The 19,223-nt window shown below is 45.1% G+C and overlaps 1 protein-coding gene across 1 annotated transcript in view; it reads right to left on the bottom strand.

Moving 5' to 3' along the window:
* The window catches only part of LOC119372528 (conserved oligomeric Golgi complex subunit 5), a 43,074-nt gene that overhangs the window by 15,576 nt on the left and 8,275 nt on the right, over positions 1 to 19,223 (bottom strand). The window contains exons 9-14 of the mRNA XM_037643008.2: positions 13,772 to 13,853; positions 12,604 to 12,760; positions 11,488 to 11,652; positions 8,840 to 9,053; positions 6,981 to 7,043; positions 649 to 752 (exon numbers count right to left, since the gene is read on the bottom strand). Of these exons, the coding sequence (XP_037498936.1) occupies positions 649 to 752; positions 6,981 to 7,043; positions 8,840 to 9,053; positions 11,488 to 11,652; positions 12,604 to 12,760; positions 13,772 to 13,853 (785 nt within the window). The remainder of the gene's footprint in view (positions 1 to 648; positions 753 to 6,980; positions 7,044 to 8,839; positions 9,054 to 11,487; positions 11,653 to 12,603; positions 12,761 to 13,771; positions 13,854 to 19,223) is intronic.

The following is a 19,223-nucleotide window of genomic DNA, read 5'->3' on the forward strand; positions in this document are numbered from 1 at the left end:
TTTCGCCTCCATCAAAAATGCAGCCGCCGCAGCCGGGATTCGATCCCGCGACCTTCGGGTCAGCAGTCGAGCGCCGTAACCACTAGACCACTGTGGCGGGGCCAGCCAGCTCAGTCAATGGCCCCGTGTTTTTCAAGGAGCGCGTGCATTTCTGCACCCTAGCCTAGTGGTGCCCAGTAAGGTTAGGCACTAGAATACCTCAAGACGAGCTGTGAATTTGCAGAAGACACAAAAACGCAACCTGAAAACCATTTCCTCTGCCCGTCACGTTCTGTGCTGTGGCAACAGCAGTTAGCACACATACCTTCAATGCTGGTTGCCATAGAGTGGCCTAATCAAGAGCTACAAGATTCTCAGTCCACTTCAACTTTGCATCAGAAGCATGTCTACAAAATGAAAGGTTTTAAAGAATAGCAGGAGACAAACAAAGCAAACAAACACTGCAAAGTTGGCTCCCATGTATCAAAGCACCGAAAGTAACATTTCTGTCATGCAACTTTTCAATCAATATTGTTGGGTATGCATTTATTTAAGTAACGGTTAGCACTAACCTAGCAGTTCACCAGTTAAGTTTGCCGAGCAGTTTGAAACCACCAGATTCAAACCAAGGGAGTAGAAGACAAAGAGAAGAAAACGGGATGCTCTCACGTGCAGAAGTCTTCCTCGTGCATGGTCAGGATGATGGCCTCCACCGATTGGCTCACAGCAGACAGCAGCGGCTCCACTATGCTCTGGATCACAGTCTCCACCGACTGCACGATGAGCAATCAGAGAATGAGCAAAGTTACAGAAATAAAGGTGATTAATTCAACCTGATTATTCGCTGTGGAATCTTGTCAATAGGAACCACCATAACACATTTTTCACAATAATAACTTTTTTTTTTCATTTCTCCGCCAACATCCCTTAGGAGAAGAACCGAGAGCTTGGTGAGTTGGTAATCCATTACGATGAAAATTACGAAAAAAAAACGGGGACAAGGGGGGCACATGCACAAGGATAGACTAGCAACTGAAAGTTTATTGGGAGAAACACAAATATAAACGACATGGTGCAAAGAAACAAGTGACAATTACATGTCGACAGTTCGGTAGTCTATCTCAAGTCTGTGCAACAACACTAATGGCCTAGCAACACACATGTCACCATACTTCTGAATAAAAAATTGGCCGTGTACCTGCGTGCTTCGCTGCAAACGTTGTTGAAGGACGATAGTCTTCTGCCATTTATGTTTTGCCCTGCCTCAGACAGCGCCTCCTCTAGGTTGAATTGGTTGCATCTGGCTGGCATTGATAAAATAGAGGAGGCGCTGCGTGAGATATGGATGCCATCTGGCAGTGGCGTCGGGAAACATGAGCTTGTGCAGAACCCAGGGCCACTGCCAGGTGGGAGCACCATATCGTCGGCAGAAGGCTTTTTCGTGCATAGCATCACATTTTCAGCGCAGCCTAAAAAACACTGGCAGAGGAATTTTTCGTGCATAGCGTCGCATTTTCAGCGCAGCCTAAGAAACACTAGGGTCTTTAGAATTACGTATCTATGCATTTCTAGCAAAGGAACACCCCACCTAATACCTACATATTGATGTTGCACCTCAGATATGCGTAATATTTGCTTTTTGATTGACAATGTTCACAAGTATGAACGCAGCTACTAGTTCAAGATGGCTGGGCGTTCAGCTTAAACTTTGGCCGGGTGGCTGAATTGTGGGACAGACAGACAGACATGTTAATTTTAAGGGCTCGTTTTTCTTTGTTATACACAATATTAATGAGCACTAACAGACCATAATGCCAAGGAAAGTATAGGGGATGTTATTAGTAGTAAATGTAACCTAAATGTGAAGAAAGAAAAGTGGACGAAAAGATAACTTGCCGCGGGCAGGGACCGAACCTGCGACCTTTGAATAACGTGTCCGATGCTCTACCAACTGGGCTACCGCAGCAGCCATCTCCCCGTCCACTATATAGGGTATATATGTACATTTAAACGTGGAAGCGTCAGTCAGCGCCGTCAGTAGGCATGACAGCGAATGTGGAACACTCTTTTTTCTGCCTATTGGCGTCACGTAGCGCGTTATTCGAAGGTCGCAGGTTTGGTCCCTGCCCGCGGCAAGTTATCTTTTCGTCCACTTTTTCTTTCTTCACATTTACCTTACATTTACTACTAATAACATCCCCTATACTTTCCTTGGCATTATTGTCTGTTAGTGCTCATTAATATTGTGTAAGACAGACAGAAAGACAGACAGACCAAAATTTCTGCGTTCAAGTATCCTAAGAAAGCCTATCGTCTTTAAAACGCCTCTGATGCTTCGCTGTCACAGGCATGCGCAGGGTGCCCTATTGGGGGGGGGGGAGTCTCACTGCAGCCCCCCCTTTCCCCCGACTTCACAGTGGATGAAAAAATGAAAATTAAGCAATGACGTGCTTTCCATAGCAGCCTGCCTTTGGTCCCCGGGTTTTTGGGTGTAAAAATGGGAAGTAAAAAATACGGCAGATCCCACGCACTGTGGGAATCGATGAAATGCGAAGCAGCCGGCGGAGAGCTGCTACATCACCTTGTTTGTCTTTGAGACAAGTGAAGTCATTCATGCCATAGCATCCAGTTCACTATATATCGCATGTTTGACATGCATGCATGCATATACAATACGGTATATGCCATGCTATCGAAACGTATATTCTGGAATATACAATGTATGACCTGTCATTTATGTTCATGAAGCACTAGTGTCATACCATACCAGTTTTGGTATATATCCAGTTCACAAAACAGCCGGAAGCACACTATGACAGTGTCATGTAAATCATGTCGTACATGACATGCATGTCATGATTTTCACGTTACCACCTCTAATTTACGTTCACCATACAGTCCCGTCGCGCAATACCAATTTTGGTGTATATCAAGCAAGCGAAATGGCCGCGAAGGCACCGTGAGCGTGGCATGTAAATCATGTCATACATGACTTGCATGTCGTGATTTTCACGTCACCACCTCTGATTTATGTTCATCATACAGTCTGCAATACCAATTTTTGTGTATATCAAGCGAGCGAAATGGCCGCCAGGGTACCATAAGCGTGGCATGTAAATAATGTCGTACATGACTTGCATGACATGATTTTCATGTTACAATGTGTCAGTTTATGTTCGTCATACAGAAATGTCTCATCATAGCAGTTGTGGTAGGTGTCCATTCATTTAAACGGCCACGAGCGCCCCAAGACCATGTAATGTAAATCATGCTGTACATGGCATGGTTGTCACAATTTGCACATTAGGACCTGTCAATTGTGTATATATCCATTAGGACCTGTCAATTGTGTATTTTGGTATACAGTAAAACCTCGGTAATTTGTACTCGGTTAATTGGGAATCCCGGATAATTTGTATTATTTGCGCGGTCCCAAATTTTTACATGTAAATTTAACCGGATAATTGGTGCGGCCAGTCTGCGACTTCCCGGTTAATTGGCACACTTGGCCGCGACTTCCAAGATATGCAAAGGGTGTTGCGAATCTCGGAGGCTGTAACTAAAACATGCATTTTTTTTTTGATGTACGGATCTCGAAGGCCATGTTTTTTTTTACCGGAAATACGTCGTAGACGCCATGTTTTAGCAATTGCCAGGCGGCGATGCGTGCGGTTGCGATCATGATCATCATCATCTCAACAGCGATGTTAGCCACTCTAGCGAAGTGAATGTTTTGTGGAGTCTTTGTGCCATTTGGATGTCGGCTGGCGAGCATTGTGCGATTCGGTGCGACTGCTCCATTTGTCTCCTGTCTCCGCTTGAGTGTCTTCCCTGTGAATTAGTTGATTGAGGTGTGCTTGGAAGGAAGATGCCGAAGTACAAGAGCTTGTCCCTGCACGAAAAGGTGTGCTTAATTGAAGAGGCCAGCAAGTCGACGGCGTCGAAAACGGCTCTCGCCGAAAAGCACCACGTGCCTCTGTCAACGCTGTGCAACATCATCAAGAATAAGGAGAAAATTCTCGATGCTTACAGCAAGACGCACTCGTCAAAGCGTACACGAGTACGCCCGCCTACGTACGCCGACGTTGAAGCAGCTCTGATCGACTGGCTGCAGAAAGCCAACGCAGCACACCTTCCTGTGAATGGGACCATATTGCGTGAGAAGGCCAACCAGCTGGCGCTGCAACTTGGACATTCTGAGTTTAAATGCAGCAATGGATGGTTTTGCCGATTTAAGGAGCGCAACAACCTGACATTCGTGACTGTTTGTGGCGAGCGCGGATCAGTCTGTTGTCGACGGCTGGAAGCAGCACACCTTGGCTCCACTACTCGCCAAGTACGAAGCAGCAGATGTTTACAACCTTGATGAAGCTGCTCTGTTCTACAAAATGTTGCCTACGAAGACGTTCGCTTTGAAGGAGGCAGACATTAAGGGGCGGAAACAGAACAAAGATAGAATCACTGTTTTGTTTGGTGCAAGCATGTGCGGTGAGCACAAGCTGCCACTGCTTGTTATTGGGAAGACAGAAAAGCCTCGTTGTTTCAAAAATGCACGACTGCCATCCAAGGATGACCTGATCTATAAAAACAACAAGAAAGCTTGGATGACGGCTGCACTCTTTGAAGAATACGTGCGGCACCTTGACCGCAAGTTTGCGGCCGCAGGGCGCAGCGTTTTGTTCGTCGTCGATAATTGCCCAGCTCACGGCGACATTCAGAACCTGCAGGCAATCAGGCTGGTCTTTCTACCCCCGAACACGACGTCGCTATCGCAGCCGATGGACCAGGGCGTCATACACCATACCAGGAAAATATATCGCTACACGCTGTTGAAGCGAATGCTCCTTTGCTATGACAACGGAAAGGAGTATAACATTGACCTCCTCGGTGGTATTTGCCTCATTGTTCACGCATGGAGGCAGGTGGAGGCCACCGTTATTCGACGGTGTTTTGAGCACGCCGGTTTTGTGAGAGAAGAGGCAACCTCCGCTGAGTTTGCTGTCACCGCTGTCACTTGCCCGTTTGATGAAGAAGGGGAGACTCTCTGCGCTCGATATGAGGCTTTGCACGCGGACGAGGAGTGCACTCCAATTGGATTCTCCGAGTGCGCAAATGTCGAGTGCACAGTGCAGACGTGTTACGCCGACATCGACAGCGAGATAGCTGCGAGATCGACCGATTCGGCCTCTAATGTTGACAGCGATGACGAGCCCTCCCGAGCCCCCCCTTTGGCGGATGTCATCGATGCCATGAGTGTTGTGCGCAGCTTCGTCGAGTGCAACGGCGGCGAGGCTGAGATGCTGCGCCTCATTGACAGGCTGGAAAATATGACTTTCAGTGCTGGGAACTACCGAACGCGTCAGTCACGCATGGAGGAATTTTTCTCCAAGTAGGCTGACTTGCCACAATAAAGGTGTGACTTCCGTACATCACGTTTTCTGGCTGATTTCTTTGATTTCGCGTTGTTTCGGATAATTGGGAATCCCGCTTAATTGGGATATTTTTCTCGGTCCCGAGGCCTTCGAATTAACGAGGTTTTACTGTATATCAAATTAATGAAACGGCCGCAAGAGTCCCAAGAACGTGGCAAGTAAATCATGCTGTTCATGACATGCATATCATGATTTTCATGCTGTGACCTGTCATTTATGTTCGTAATATGGTCATGCTATGTCATACCAATTTTGGTATACATCCTATTAACGAAACGGCCAGGAGAGCTCAAAGTCGTAGGCGGCTAGATAGATAGATAGACAGATAGATAGATAAGCTCAAAGTCGCAGAAGTTCGCTAAGAAATGCTTCGCATTTAAAAGGTTTTGGAATGCAACATCAGTAGTCCTCGACCGCGATTATTGTCAAAAACCTGCGTGGCCATAACCCTGCCCTTTAGACAATGACAAATAACTGTGTGACAGGTATGGGGCAGACTTGGCACCCGCCTCAGATGTTTGGGGGGGTGCAGCCGCCCGCCCTGCCCCCCTCATGCGCATGCCTATGCGTGCTGTCCTATCTTCATGCCAAGACAGCACCTTGGTTTGACGCAGCGACAGGCGGCATTTGCAATCGTTGTAGCGTAGGCACAACTTCGATGACAGCTGAGCCTTCGGTGATGCCCTGTGATCCATTAAACGGTTGTTCAAACACCTCCCGGGTTAACCGATATAGCACTTCTCGCAAAACAAGGGAATGAGATAGCACGCTTTCTGCAATCAACCAACTCATCCCAGTGGTTTGTGTCACAATCACTCCACCTTCTTGTTTTATCTTCAACATTGCTATCCATTCAACTTGTTCCTAGACAAAAAAGCCAACTTAATGGCAAAACAGCTTCCTGCCTTTTCCACTCGGTGAGAGAAGGCATGGAAATACGAAATGCAGGCAACAGGCATATCCTTATCACCAGCCTTCCTGCTACCACTGTGTTTAGGAGCAATCCCTTAGGAGCAATGTGCTTTTTTGTACGGTTAATGCAAACACATCTTCACTTAATATTGGATAATGTGACTACAGAAGTAGGCTTTTATCGGTATTTCTAAAGTTTGTACCCTTACATTCTACTAGTTTACTAGCTTAAACAATAGTCCAACAACCCCCACACACGACATTTTATCTTTTTGCAGCTGTGCAGGTTCTGCTGCAGCAACATGCGAAATTCGCCACCGGTGTGGGAGCTGACAGAGCCACTGCCACACCACCAGTTCGGGACACCATATGAACCATTGCTATTGAGTTTATCACTGAGCACGCCTATATTCATGCTTTTTGAGTGTGATTTGGATAGCACGATTTTCGAATGATGTGTTTTATTTCCCAGTGCCTGTGAAGACTGTACCAACGAGATTCCGCAGTATACAGTTTGCAGAGACACTCAGGGGTCAAAAAAGAAGGATTCAGATCAAGCAAGGAGATCTTCAAAGTATCACAGCCAATGTCAACGTGAGAACAAAAAAATCGGCTATCGGTGATATGATGGGCTAGAGAGCGAAACATTTCACTGACCTTCAGAGCTCCTTTGACTATTGATGCAGCCTCGGGCGATTCCACTGCATTGCCAGACAACAACTGCGGAAAGGGGGAGACACAACACGAAGATAAAACAAGTATAAATGACCACTGTAGACGACGATAACCTGTCTGCAAGTCACAAGAATGTCCCCATAACAGGGTAGCAAGGCCGAAATATGAGGCACATGCACAGTAAGCTGAACTGTCGGGCGTAGGGCTTCAAAATGCTGGAGAATTCAAACATATCCAAAACAACAATATGATTACAAGGTGTGCCGCAGTAGGAACTTTGGGCTAATTTTGAGCACTTGAGGATACCCAACATGCACCCTAATTTATGTACATACATGGGCGTTCTTGCATCCAAACCCTTTTAAAGAAGTACTGACACAAAATTTTGAAGGCAAGATAGACCTGTGTGGGCACACACACATCACCTACAAAATATCAATGACTGATATAGCTTAAAAAATATTTAAAATGAATCTCAAAGTGTGTACCACGCAGCATCACACAAAACGGAGCACCCTGTGACATTGACATCAACTGGGTTCAAGTGTACACAACCAACAGCCAACAACGTCACGAGCTTGTGTTGGCTGCCATGCTCCTTGTGGGTGCTCTGTCCCACAGCTGTCAACGCGGTGCTAATGTGCACACGATGCCGCACATGGCATGCGTGGCGAGTGCTCACTGTTCTGGGTGCTCACGTGGTCAACAAACCCCGCTGGGTACCACCTCTCTCGGCGATCTCTGGAACCGAAACTGTGGTTGGGTGCAGTAAAAACGTCTCCAAATAAATAACCGTTGCATGCTCAAGCAATCGAGGTTTCCGAACATGATAAGTGGGTCATTAGCAACTTATTGCCACAAAAGAAATGAGATTTAAATTTTTTTTGTCAGTGCCCCCTCAAAACAGCCACTGTTCTCATATACTGATCACATATATGATCACTAGGCTTGAATGAATAGTAAATTTTAGGTTCAAAGCGAATGGTGACTTGGCCGAATAATTTCGAATCGAATTCAAACAGTATATATCACATATTATAAAGAAAAATGTGCATATCTGTCATAACCCAACTAACCTGCACAATATTTTTTTAAATTGATCCAAGGCACATGCAAATGTCATTCTTTTTGGTTCAAAGGGAAGTGGAAGCAACTTTGAATAGGAGCAGGATCTGACTTTCGGTAGAATACAAGTGATAACCTGTAAAACATGTTACGTTTCAAAATTTACTATGATTAGAGCATATAAGACAGTATAACGAGCTTTTAAACTTAAAAAATTATGAATCGATGTGAAAGTAATTTGTTCATTTAACCTTGAAGTGGGGCTTTGCGACAGTGCGGATTTCCCCTGGATAGGTGTTTTCACGGCACAGCACTCTCGTGCTGCAGTGAAACCATCTTTACAGGGGGTTAATGCGGTTTATATATATCTATTTGTTCATTTTGAATACTGCGAAATTTAGCATAACGTAAATTCGTTTCAAAGCGAATTCAAATACTGCAATATTCGTTTGAATATTCGAACTGCTCGAATATTCGCACAAGCCTAATGATCACAGGTTCTCATCACATATGTTCTAAAACATTCCAGACTAACTGTGCTGACAAAAAAGGTTTGCGGGTTTTCCAGCGAAATGCTGGAGGTCTGTGTACTTAGGTTTGGGTGCATGTTAAAAAAACCCAAGTGCCCGAAATTTCTGGAGCCCTCCACTACGACATGCCTCATAATCATATCGTGGCTTCGGCATGCGAAATCCCAGAAATTATTATTACACTACCATTCCAGACTAACTGAATGTTTGCCCTCATCAAGGAAAAGGAGGCAGTGCCCATCTCACCGCGTCCATCTGTGTCTGGAAGAGATGCAGCAGGTGCAGCAGGCTGGCATTGCACTGCTGGGCTGCGGTGGCCGGGCCGTTCACCTGCAAGGCATCCGAGCCTTCCAGGGCGGCAAGCTGCTCACAACGAGCAGCCAGCTGGTGGACGGCTTGCGCCACATTCTTGGCCACCATGCGGCACAGCCGGCTGTCCACCGAAGCCACTCGCAGCTCACTGTACGTTGGCACAATGTGTAGCCCCCTTGTCAGCACTCAAACATTGGAGCCATTGTCAGTGCAGTTATCGACGCTGCCACAACTGGCGTCAGCTAAATGGCACCCAGCAACTGGGCTTTCCACACCAACAAATTCTACTGAATTGTTTAGTGTGTTAGTAGAAGTGCACAAGAAGCTGCAAACACAGAAAAGGAATGAACGGGGCACGCACTGGTTTCATCTTATACTTTAATATGACAAATTTATTAAACCTTCATTCTTGTGCAGTTTACACAATATTGGATTTAAGGGTTGCTCAGAGAGCTGGAACATCAAAGGCCTATAATGACTGGGCTTAAATTTTGCCTATCTAGACAATGTAACATCATCACCTGTGCCAAGCAAACATTAGACTTCATCTTGCGCAGCACTCAGTGAAAACTACTATAGAAAGATCATGAAAAAATAAGTACAAAGGATGAGGCAATTCCCTCCATCCGGTTTGTTGTATTTAATATACGCGTTGTAATCTTTCGCATACAGTTTTCACTCAGTGCAGTGCAACATGAACAAAAACAAGCTACAAGGCCCAAGTTGTGGCTTTACTCAAACATGAACCCCCATGTTCTGAACTGCAACCCTTCACATCTACTCTGTCAGCATGCATTTTCAATACAATCCAATTACTCTTCTCCCTTTAACCTCCGCCACTATTTTCTCTTCATAAAAGAAATGACTAAATAAAAAGCTGTACCAATTCACCAAACCATAATGTAAATGATGGTAAAAGCCATGGGATACAGGCCTAGCTGTTGTTGGCCTCTGCACATTAGCAGGCGCAGTGAATAGCTGTTGACTTTGGCTCCAGTTAACCTGATTATCAATTTGTTCAACAACCGGAAGCTAGGGTCAGCTACGTATACAGACATTTCCATAAGGCAAGAGTCGCATTGTTTCAACGTGCTATTGGTCTTCACCAGATAATTTAACATGACTTGCTAGCAATGTGTCCCCACCAAAAATGCTGTTTTTGTAAAGGTCATCAACGGACCTTCAAGTGAAGACTAAAGCTGACAGAGAATGCATGATGTACATTTGCTGGATTCTAAAATGCGCCGATTTTTTCCCAACAAAACGAGTCCAACAATTACGCAAGATATCCAGTCAACTATGAAACGTACACCTCATTCATCATGCTTGCAATAGCTTACAATTAGAGCCAGTATGATGGTCATTAAAAGATTATAGCAGTAACGAAAGTTCTCGCCTGGGTTGACAACCACAGGCGTGGGCAGTGTTCCCCATCGGGGGGGGGGGGGGGGGGGGGCAAAGGTTCATCGCAGTGCCCCCCCCCCAACTGTCAATGTAGGAGGCAGATCTTGTCCCCCCCCCCCTATTAGGTGACTAGGGGGGTCAATGTATGGGGCAGATTTCGCGTCCCCCCCTCTTACCCCTCAGTTTGCACACCTACGTTGACAACAATGACCTGCCACTTTCATTATGAAAGCTTTAAAGATACAGTTAAGTCATATGCTAAGTTGATTGTAAGTGAGCCGAATCATGCATCTTCACGGTACTGTTTCATTTATTCATACCTTTTGCTTGTGCTGTTAATCTGTTATATTGAGTAAAGCTTGACATTCTTAATCACTGTAGCACTCATCCCGTTATCATACTGATGGCTAGCACAATGTCTGACGCAGGAACACAAACCCAAGAAGAAGTGCTCTTGCAAAAGACATCTGTGAACACAGACCCTGAAACCTAGACTTTTGGAGTGGTGTTGTATTTTAGGTGAGGCCTGAGTGGCTTGCACTGTGATATTTCACTAATTTATATAATATGATTATGATGCGCGCTGTTGTGAGGGACTCCAAATTATTTTGACCAACTTTAACCAGCTGGGGTCCCCAAATGTTCCCAAGTACAGATGTTCTTGCATTTCATCTCCATTGAAACGTGGCTGCAGTTGTCAGGAATTGAACCCGCATCCTGGAGCTGCTTAGCAGTGCAACAATGTACCTGCTAAGCTACCATGACAGCTTGGAACACAGAAGTAAATGCATTATTGGTATGAGTCTTCCATCGCGTCATCATTGTTCCTTCACCTGCATTTTCCAGGCTGTTGAACACTACACACAGCATACTACATCCACATGATTCAGTGCCATGATTTCCAAGCCTGGCAAAACATACAAACCATTATGTACCCAAATGGGAAAAAAAAGAGTAGGTTTAAAGCACACCATGGAACTACTGCAAAAGTGATTATATGTGCTTTCTTGTTCCCATAAGTAAAGACGCCATGGCTAGAAGTTGAAACACCAAGATTCAGTAGTTCTTGCATAAGCTCCAGGCCCAATAGCAAGTGACCCCACACGAACGTGCTCATCCTTGACCAATAATGGAGGATAAAAAGGGATGGGATGCCATCTTGCAACTGGCCACCTCACCTGGAGATGGCTCGCAAAATGCCGTCGAGGTCATCTTGCGAAGGGCGGCTTTCCCGGCTGCTTCCCGAAAGAGCCACGTTGATGGCGTCCAGGAGGCGAGAGAGAGATCTCGACAGGTACGCCTTCTCCAGTGGTGCCAGCGTGCCACAGAGAGTCTCTTCGGGCCTGCACAGGAAACCATAATTCGATGGGGTCATACAGGCACGAGCCTTAACACACATGGCACAATAGTCCCAGTCCCAAGGGGAAGAAACAGGCAAACCTTCTCGAATGCTTTCTATGATCCCATTCAAATTGTGTGCACAGTGTAAACAGTGGTGTATTAGCGTGAAGGTTTGGGCTAGTTCGTTCTCCATTGCAAAAGACATTGACAGCGCGAAAAATGAACGAGGGGACACAGACAAGCGCCGCCTGTGTCCCCTTAGTTTGTCCTTCATTCATTTTTTGTGCTGTCAATATCTTGTGAAACAGTGCAGCACACTGGAACGTACACGAGCACCAGCAACTGCACTGGAATGACTCGTGCATAATAGCCAGCGTGTTTTACCATAGATCAGATTCTGATGACATATGTTTGTACTTGCCACTAGTGCTGTATCCTAAATGGCATTTGTTTACCTAGGCAGAAGTTTGCTTGATAAAGCACTTATTCTTTAACTTATGCATTTAAGCAGTCATATTCTTCATCGTCAAAGAGCATGGCAGTATGGATTAGTGTCGACTGTTCCATCTAATAATAATAATAATAATAATAATAATAATAATAATAATAATAATAATAATAATAATAATAATAATAATAATAATAATTGTTTGGGTTTTACGTCCCAAAACGACGATACGATTGTAAGGGACGCCGTAGTGGGAAGCTCCGGAAATATAGGCCACCTGGGGTTCTTTAACGTGCACCTAAATCTAAGCACACAGGCCCCTATCATTTAGCCTCCATCAAAATGCGGCCACCGCAGCCGGGATTCGATCCTGCAATCTTCGACTGTTCAATCTACCATCATGACAGCAACTTATTAGCAGGATGTAAAACGAAAAAGAGCAGTGACTCTACGCACAGCATTTCACGACACCACCGCCATCTTTTCAAGATTAGAAGTGACATACCTGAAGTCTTCCTGGCCCAAGAAGCGAACACCAGGTTCACCGTCTCCGCTCGCAGGAGTCTGGCCTTCGATTTGTTCCAGCCGCTTCCAGAGCCCATTGAAGAGACTCAGTAACTTGGGATACTCGCCCTCGAACGCTTGACGCAGAAACGTGGACTCTGCGGCAGTCACGAATAGAGTCAATATCCTTTGCGTGCCCACCAGTAACGCATTGAAAAAAATTACTTACAGTTTGTGATGAGTTAGGAGAGACAAACAGTGACCGCAGCAGAAACCGTTTACACAACAAACCAACAAGAAAGTGTCTGTGAGTTTGATATATTGCATGATTTGTTACAAAAGCTTCCTGAATTTCCGCTACCACACACACATTCACATTTAAGGTTTCCTATTTTCAAAGGGAAGCTTTAAGATTAAAGACACCAAGTGGCAGTTAAGAAAACATTCCAGTGTCACGAACTTGTGTGCCTATTGCACATAAGCCTTCACATGCAGCACTGATGCCTAAGTGAGAGTCAATCAATCAATCACTTTATCAGTGCATGTTGAAAAATGCATACATAATATTTCAAGAAAGTGTGGCATGAGATATCTACCCACAGCTCATGCCAAGGTGGAAGAAAAAGATCTCAATTTAGGTTTTTCAGCCTTCCATGAGAAGTTGAGCAGAGGCCCAGTGACACGGAAGCGAGCTTAAACCACTGTTGCTAGATGTTACGCACAGTTGAGTGTATCAAGTGCAGATGCAATTTTCATTTGACGCAGCCATTTTGCAAAAATGCATGGATGTCCCACTCCTACAACATTAACGCTGGGCCCCTGCGCAAAATGATGCCCCATAAAGGCCTTAGAGGCAATAGCAAATAGCACATCGCATATTCGGCGAGTGCTATTAGGCAATGATTTCAGTTCTAGCACCATCCTTTCACGCTCATTTACTTATCTACTGAAGGCAACGCATTGACACGAGGAAACGTCTCTACAAGCTATAACCAAATGCCTTAAATGCAAGCAGATCTAATTTTAACACAAAAAAAATGTTTCGCATTTGGATTACGACATACTAAAGGTGCATGAGCCTTCCTCTGCACTTTATTCCAAGCAAACGAAAGAATACTTCTCACGGCCCGATAAACTAAACCCATATAGATTTTAGTAAATGGACTTACCAGCTGCAGCCTTGGCCAATTCATCAGACAGCATCTCAGCCAGAGAGAGCCAGAAGGTTCGCAGAATGTCCCCATGCCCACTCTGGACAACAACATACAGACAAATCATCGAGAAAACTTGCTGCATCACTGTGCAGTAGGCACAAATGAAAAACGTGACATGACAACATGTGTACCACATATTAACTTCAAGCTTACAGACAAAAATGATAGCTGATCCCATTTGGCAGCAGTGTTTTGCCAGTACCGCTGAAATTTGCAAATGTGCCATTGCAATCTTGCATTAACCCATATATGCCTAAACTCAGAAAAAATTACAAAACAAATTTTTTTTTTCATAAAAAAAGTGTACTTCTACCCTCAAAAGAAAGCACAAGTTCTTTATTTACTGCCAGGTAAATGCAACACTGTTTTTCAAGCCGTCCTATACATATAGGACACTGGGCATTAGGTGTGCTATGTGCGGGTGTGGTAAGCCTTGAAACATTTCACGTGCACACCGACATTGCACTTCTTCCTCTCCATGACGTCTTTCACACAAAGCACGCGTTTGAACAGAGAAAGCGGTCGGCATTTCACGTGCGCTTCTTCCTCTCCATGACGTCTTTGACACAAAAAGCACGCATTTGCCCGGAGAAAGCGGCCGGCATGTGGCAGCATGAAAAGTAAGCAATGCCTAAGCTTGCACATTGAGAATGAGGCCTACTTGATGTGCTTTAGGTGGTGCTAGTCTTCAGCTAAAGAAATAGCGGTTAGAGTGCATCAAAGAAGCATCCTATATGTAGGACACTGGGCATATATGGGTTAAATAAAGGTGTAGAAATGTCAGAAATCCAAGCACAAATCAAATATGAATGCTTCACTGAAAATATCAAACTAAACTATATGCAGATGCACTTAGTAGCAAGCTTGTTTACTTCCACGTGCAAACTTTCACAGTACGTTGCGAACAGTAAAAAAAAAATCGTCATTGCAGTAGGAGCTCATTTTTTTTATTCGGAGTAATTCACCCAGTCCTGCATCACTTATCCATGCATTATTACAAACACCAAAATGCCTGTGAACTCAGCAGTATTTTATACCTGGCACCAGTTGTTGTTCAATGCATTTCTTATCAAGTGATTAGCACAGGTGCATAGGCAGCATTGCATAAGCAACACTAAGCGAGGCAAAAGCTGCAGCTCGCACTGTGCCAAAGCAAAGTACAGTTATACCTCAATATAATTTATTGAATTTCAATATAACGAAATCCTCAATACAATGAAGTATTTCACTTTTCGCAACTTGATGCTCATAGAACACCATGTACTTTAAAGGGGCCCTGCAACACTTTTTTAGCATGGTCAGAAAATGCTTCCGATCGGTAGTTGAGCCTCCTGAGAGCACATGCGCCAAACATTATAGCACAGCATGCGGCCTGGAATTTACGATTAATTCTCAAAGTCAGCTAGAAATCGTTCCCTCTTCTCTCGACAAACGATGCCATAAACCGAAATGATCGCTCCTTAAACCCACATTCCACAGCCATTGGCTTATTTGAGCATTGTGAGCTGCATAGTTACCGTGACTACCGCAAAATGCCACCACGTGCCCGCGCGTGCTCATGATCACGCTGAATGTAAGGCACGCGTCTGAAGAAAAAAAAAGAAAGTGTTCACGGTCATGACGCACACTGACGAAGGGACGCATCTTCTTGCTCCCTTTCATACCCCTCCCTGCGTAGCTTTCAGCGCACTCGTAAGTACGAAAGGAGAGGGAAAGCGCTTGAAGCGTGCGACAAATCCCCGTAACTCCGCTCGTACTCGACGGATTCTAAACATTTTTGCGGCAGTCAATTCGTGAGGCAGTAACCTCTTTTAATGAGGCCATTCAACGATTACTTTGAAAAGTGTTGCAGGGCCCCTCTAAACCTCAATATCACGAAGAGTATTATCCGTGATCTCAATATAACACAGTTTCAGTACTGCCCCATAGGAAGATAGAAGCAATAAATTGAAACTTCCGCTGCGTCTAGTCGCCAGATGGTTGAGTTGCAGGCAGTCCTTGCGAATGCTTATCCAATTACCACAGTGGATTGGACCACTTTTGGGTTCATGCGTAACACTCGACCGCCGTGAAGGTGATTTCTTTGCCAGCACAGCATCAAGCCACGGTCGCCAGATATCAGGTTCAAGATTGTTTTTTTTTTGCATCACTGAAAATATTCTTTTATACTGCTGTATTATTCAAACATTCTTTTGGCACTTCCCGCACAAAAATAAGCCTTTGGTGACTACACTTTGCTTAAAATGTCGAATTTCAGTTTAATAAAATTTCGATATAATGAAGTAAATTGCCGATCTTACGGACCTAGTTATATCGTGTCTAACTGTAGTGCTGTCATGGGGAGCGACAATGTAAGGCTACCCTTTTCTGTTTTGATTCCGTATCCCCCAACGGCACTCCGTAATTGGCTGAGATCTTCCAGGGCCATGCGAACTGCCCTTGTTTGTCACATGATGCAGCAAAAGCCACGAGAATTCCCCCCTGCATAAATAAGGCAAACAAAGCAAACTTTTTCGGAATGACTAGAATGTGCCCCATTATAATGAAAATAAAAGATGCCTGCCTGCCATTATTCTGGTGCTGGGTATTGTTGCTGGTGGCGAGAGTGAATTTATTTGTGTATATAATCATATTCTTAGCAGTCGAGTAACGGCCATCTAGCCATTTCTCTCTTTCAGAATACAATCCACTACCATTTGATATTCCATTTTGCAACAGGGGCTCTCATCGGGTATTTCACACATTTTCAAGTTTGTTTGACATAATTTAGCGCAACCTTTTCGTACTTGTCTTTTTGGCATCATGGGCTATTGCAGTTTTTATTTGCCGCTTGATTGGCAGGTAAAATGGGTGCCGCCCAATTTTGAGCATTTAGGGATGGCTAATGGCAAATGCGGAATGAAGTCACAATGGAATAGTTATGCTATAACAGCAGTATTTGTTATCACTGCTGCCTCAAGGAGAACCAGGAGAGCATCACAGTCTTCTATTTTGCTTCTGTCCTGTGCAGCATGCACAGTGCACGCGGCAAGCCCGTTCTATTGTTTTCCTTTAGTTAGATCAGCGACATCTGAGCAACCCACAGCAGCTGTAAGTAGCACACTTACAAGAATATGACGCAACCATGAATACAACCATCATAGATTTGAAGGTGGAGCAGTGCCCCTACCATTACACACCGACAATTTTAAGTGATTCTTTCATGTTATTGTGCTTCTGGAGTGCCAAGGTGTCCTACTGATTCGTAGGCCTTTAGTGCCAGTGATGGCACGAATCTACCAACACATACTAACTCTCTGAGAAAACTATGCCAATGCAAAGCCACATAGTACTTCCCAGCATTCCAACACATGGAACAGCACCACAGTGGCGCTTTTCCCTCTTCTTAAGTGCATGAAACACAACAAATTCTGGTGATGCCCCAAGAAGCATCACCAGAATTTTGTAACAAATTTTTGCAGGATAAATATTTGTACCTTCCACCCTGTAATGGCCTACTTTAGGGCTTAACAGTATTAATATAGTTAAACCTGCCTATAACGAACCTCCGTACAACGAATCTCTTGATATTATGAAGTTTTTCCATTCCCCGCCATTACTCCATAGAAGTACATGCATTTGCGACCTCTATGTAATAAAATGGCAGCGGGAGACACCCTTGACAACGAATTTTCGCCGCTGACAACCTAGGAATTTTGCCCTGAATTTTGTCATTTTGACACAAGCAGGAGCCGCATGCATCTTCTGCGGTTGCCGTGCCGCCGCCGAAGCGACGGCGTCGCGCATGGCACGCTCGAAGCCCCGGTGACTGCGATGCGACAGTGAGTGCTCATTTGTGTGTGCGGTGTGCGCGAGGCGGGCAGGCGGGCCTCCGCCCATCGAGCCAGCGTTCTTGCCGCATGCAAGAACACCGCATGCAAGGCATGCCCTTCTCCCCCTCCCTTCAAAACCCATCCAGCTAACACCCAGCTGCTCGTGGGAGCCGCCAATGCCAGCTTTCCTTTAAAAAAAAAAGCAAAAAAAATGGATGGCTGGAGCTGCCATACTTTGAAACCCGAGGAAGTGCGCAGCACAAGCACCGTTTGTAGGGTCCCCACTGCTCCGTTTACGAAAGCGTCGATGACGGCAATGTTTGAGGTAAGCATGTAGGGTTTCCCCGGCACGAGTACAATCTTGTTAGGGAGATTCGCAAACTCGGTGTGCGACATGTGCGCTACTTTTTGCTGTGCTTTATCAACTTCCTGCTTGTTACAGCAGTTGAGATACGTGTCATCTGCAGCAAGTTCCGTCAGGTTGTTTCTCCCATCAGATGTAGCGACGCAGTGCCGGTGAAGCGTAGGGGAAGGGGCATTCGCTCGCTCGGCGAGGCGGTGGCACCCTCCCTGGCGCGGCCCTGGAGTGAGCAGCAAGCTTCCGGAACGTTTTTAGCAATTGTTAGTTAATTATTGAGATTACTTCTTCGTTAGTTCTGTAAATTATATTATTTTAGACCTTGTTCATTCATATTAACCTGGTTTTGAGCATTGCTAGCCTTGTTATAGCCTGTATTGAGCGCTTTACTATGAGCATGATCACACCACATGAGATGGATGGATGGACGACAAGCCAGGCTTCTAAAGTGCCCCGCTCTTAAAACTACTTTTGCATTGGCAGCACCACTCTTCGGTTGTTGCAGAAGTCTCTGAACTGCACTTTATTAACGTGACACTAGGTGGCGCCACAAAAACCAAAAGAAATCCTTGCTCCGTGTCATTACGCTTCAAGTTTGTGCCGCATATGTGGGGCCACGCAGCACATGGAGAGCGATTTTCCAAATATTCCATGGTATCCGTGTCGTTCACTCTTCGTTTTCGATGCTGTGCGCATGTGCACGGTTTCACTGCACGTGCACGGAGCAGCCCCTGATGACGTGCAGTTCTGTGATTGTTTTTTCCGGAAAACTGCGCCGTCACTACTGAGAAGATGTCGGATTAGGCTCTGGTGGAAACCTTCTAACTCGTCACGCGCTTTTGCCGTCTTGTGCTACGCCGCGGGTTCTCTAGACCATGGCCTCCGCGATTAGCTCCGGCAACGCGACAGCGCGCTGCCGGAGCTAATCTCGGAGGCCACAGCCAGACGATGATGGAACAGCGCTGTATTGATGTCCTACGAACCTTCAGTATTGCCATACCTTACAATCAAGCAATAGAGCAAAAAAGAAACAGTTTTTTTCCGCTACATATATATTTTGGGTGAGCTCTGCCTTCAGTTCCCCCCCCTTTTTTTTTATTTGTGCGTTTCTTTTCAAAATTTTCGTGCTGAAAGTGCAATAACGAAAAGCTGTTTGTAACGAATTTTTTCGGGAATTTGTTAATTTCGTTATATCTAGGTTTAACTGTAAATGAATGAATGAATTAATGAGGCTAGT

Source organism: Rhipicephalus sanguineus, chromosome 10, assembly GCF_013339695.2.
Source record: "Rhipicephalus sanguineus isolate Rsan-2018 chromosome 10, BIME_Rsan_1.4, whole genome shotgun sequence".
NCBI classification, from domain to species: Eukaryota; Metazoa; Arthropoda; class Arachnida; order Ixodida; family Ixodidae; genus Rhipicephalus; species Rhipicephalus sanguineus.